Consider the following 3,234-nt stretch of genomic DNA (forward strand, 5'->3'; position numbering starts at 1 on the left):
GATTGTATTGAGTATTCTATTCTAAAGCTCTTTTTCTCTCTTCTTGTCTTTATATCTCAGGTTGGTTAGTGGATGTTACTGGTGAATATCAGTACATGTATTTTGTCTGCGGAGTGATTGTGATTGTGGCCAGTATCTGGTTGTTCATTGGGAATGCCATTAACTACAGACTTTTGGCAAAAGAAAAGAAGTTAGAAGATGAGAATCAGAAAGCACAGAAAAATGCTGACCCTAAAGAAGCAGAACCATTAACAAACAATGAGAATGAAGATGCTTTCAGCAGAGCTGATAAAGCTCTTGAAGATCCGTCAGAAAGAGAAACCAATATTTAATCTGCAATATAGCTCAGAAGGCAACATTTATGACTTCTATTAGAAATATGTCTTCAAGACACAGGACACATTTGTGGTAATAATGATCAGTCACAATATTGGATGGGAACAGATTTTTGCCCCATGGCAAGACTCTAAGTTCAATTACTATCTACAGTTTATTTATTTCAGTGATACAAAATTGAGATTACAGAGGTAGTGACTCCATGCAAATCAGTCCATCAAACTATGACTCTGGACTATCAAGAGTCAGGTAAACCAGACTATATATAAAGCCTTCCGATGACAAACAGTTTCATTTTAAAAGTATATCTAATGCAATAGTATCTCTTGTTTGGGAAGATACTTTGTGTTCATCTTTAGAGTGTTGTTAAAGGCTGTTGAAATAATCTACCCAAACTGTACTAAACACTAACTAAAAAGAATATAAGCTCAGAGGTTTGTTTCAAAAGAGACAGAGTACCTGAGTGAAGCACACAAACTTTTTTCTCTTTTGTATGCCCACTAGATCAAAAAGATATATTATGCCTGTATAAACAATTATAATATGAATGTAAAAGTTAAGTCTGGAAGATGAACTATTGGTAGGCACCATCTCTAAAATACAATAAACAGCTAAATTACAGTATATTCCGGAAGTTGTTTTCTCCTGTGATAGCTGACTACATTGTACTTCAACATACACATTTGAGCACAAACTATATTAAAACCTCACTAATTCAAACTAAGCTAAAATCTGCATCTATGTAGAAGGATTTTAAACCAAGATTTACATTGCTAACAAGAGTGACAATTAGTTTGTTTGGTTATGTATTCTTGTATGGCTGAAGGAACTGGATTGGACTGTGAAGCCTTCTTCCTAAGGGGACTGGATTGTGAGCCTGCTGATGTTGAAAGGATACTTACCCTTTTGTGGCCTGAATCAGTTTTATGGCAATGACTTCAAAGTAGATACTTGGGTTTATTATCAAGTTATTAGTTGTTTGATGGTGTACTGAGGGGAGATTTAAGGTCTAACTTCAGGTCTTTGCAGACAGGTAACTTTAGAACATTTCTCACATCCTTTTCCCATGTATTTAGTGAAAAGCTACTTCTTTTTTTTTAGTGCCACTTAGAGCAAAAATGCTGCAAGGCACATTGGCAGTGCCAGTCTAGAAGCTTTGTATTAATGTATAATTTTTGTGCAGGGTATTTTGTCTTGTGTCTACATTTTCACACAGACACCCATATCAATTAAAATGTACACAATTGTTCCTCTTCCTTTAAGCAAAAGGAAGCATAAATCTACAATTTTGCTTTATGGAAATTAGTATTGCACTTGAAAGCTAAAAGTGCAAGCTTCTGAAGGTATTAAGAGAAAATATTTCTTTTCTTTTGTAGGTGAGGAAAGGTGCTGTTCATTTTGGATAGATGCATATAAATGCCTCAAAATTGTGAAAATTAAGCTTTTGATTCATAGAACATTGATGTACTGTTTATTCAGAATATACATACTTTCAATTCAGGGAAAAGAATATAATTAATTTCAGCCCTCTTTTAAATCTCAAAAAGTTGCAGTATATTGGGCAGATAGCTAGTTGTGTTAAACACACTTTGAAGTGCCAATAGCAAAAGAAAAATCTTATAGCAAAATCTAGCAAATATCTCAGTGCTTTTAAGAAAAAGTAGTGTTCACTATAGTTATTTTCATTCCAAAATTTTTGTCAGTGCTTGCTTCTGTTTTGCTAGGTTATCAACTTATATACTATGAACTTCCACACTAATGCTGAAATTTTTCATTGTCTCAACACCATTTTGGGAGAGAAGCATCATGAATCTTCCTGCGGCATGGTACAGAAATTAATACCTACGTTTTGCCTAATTATATGCAGGAAAACCAAACAGCTTCTACAAGTTCTGTAATTTTATAGGTGCATCAGCAAAAAACATGTGCATTTCGGAGTTTTGGGAGAAAATATGGGTTAGATACTCAGGTTTGAGCAGTGAACTGTGTAAAGGAGAATTATATAGTTGCAGTAAAATTACAGTTCCACTCCTAGCCCCCAGCTTTAGAGAAGAAATAGGTTCATTGCACCTCCCTCCAAACCAAAGCCCTCCCAGCAACCCATGAGGTAAAAACGTTGCTCTGGTTTTGGTTATACAAACTTACAGGGTGAATTCCAGGATCTGTGAAGACCCTGTGTGCCCAAAGTCAGAAAGTGATAAGGAGTTTCATAGACACTAAGCTTTCATACAAAGAGGAAAATCAGCTATAAATACTGGATTGTGGAAGATGGACTGAAATTTTAGCTGAAGAGTAGTCATCAGGAACATCACTCTGCTCTTGACAGCTAGTGGTAGAAAGACCTAGACTAGAAAGGCTAGTGGTTGAAAAGAGATTAATATAGAGACTGAACCAAAATGACTGAGGAAAATTCTAGGTGCTTATTATCTCTTTGCAAAAACCAGCCTGATTAAGAATATAGTGTAGAAGACAACAAGTATCAGGTTTTGACTTGAGTCTGTTAAAAGTTGCTGTTGAGTAAATAAGAAAAAAGATGGCAAAAAAAGGCTCTCAGGAAACATGCAGGCCACTTACCTGCTCTATGCAGGAGCACAGAATACGATGCAATATGGCATAGGAAATAAGAGAAAAACAGGGTTCCCCAAGCCATAAACACACCTGACCACCAGTAACAAAAATTATGTTACTATCTCAGAGGAAATAAAAATTTATATAAACACAACCCTCTGTAGAGCTACTACTCATTTTTCTCTGGTCAATTATGTTAAAAATAATAGGAATGAAAGAGCTGCTTTACCATCACTCACCAATGTGCAATTTTTAATTGGATAGTACAAAATTAGGTAGCAGGCAACTGGAGGAATATAAAGTATGAACTGAATCAAGTGAAACATTTCC

General features: G+C 35.3%; 1 protein-coding gene across 1 annotated transcript in view; it reads left to right on the forward strand.

Annotated features, from left to right (window-relative positions):
- The window catches only part of SLC16A7 (solute carrier family 16 (monocarboxylate transporter), member 7), a 30,029-nt gene extending 28,909 nt beyond the window's left edge, over window positions 1-1,120 (forward strand). Inside the window, exon 4 of the mRNA XM_010192098.1 lies at window positions 61-1,120. Within this exon, the coding sequence (XP_010190400.1) occupies window positions 61-332 (272 nt within the window). The 3' untranslated portion in view covers window positions 333-1,120. The remainder of the gene's footprint in view (window positions 1-60) is intronic.
- Window positions 1,121-3,234: the final 2,114 nt, after the last annotated feature.

Source organism: Mesitornis unicolor, unplaced genomic scaffold, assembly GCF_000695765.1.
Source record: "Mesitornis unicolor isolate BGI_N332 unplaced genomic scaffold, ASM69576v1 scaffold41539, whole genome shotgun sequence".
Lineage (NCBI taxonomy): Eukaryota > Metazoa > Chordata > Aves > Mesitornithiformes > Mesitornithidae > Mesitornis > Mesitornis unicolor.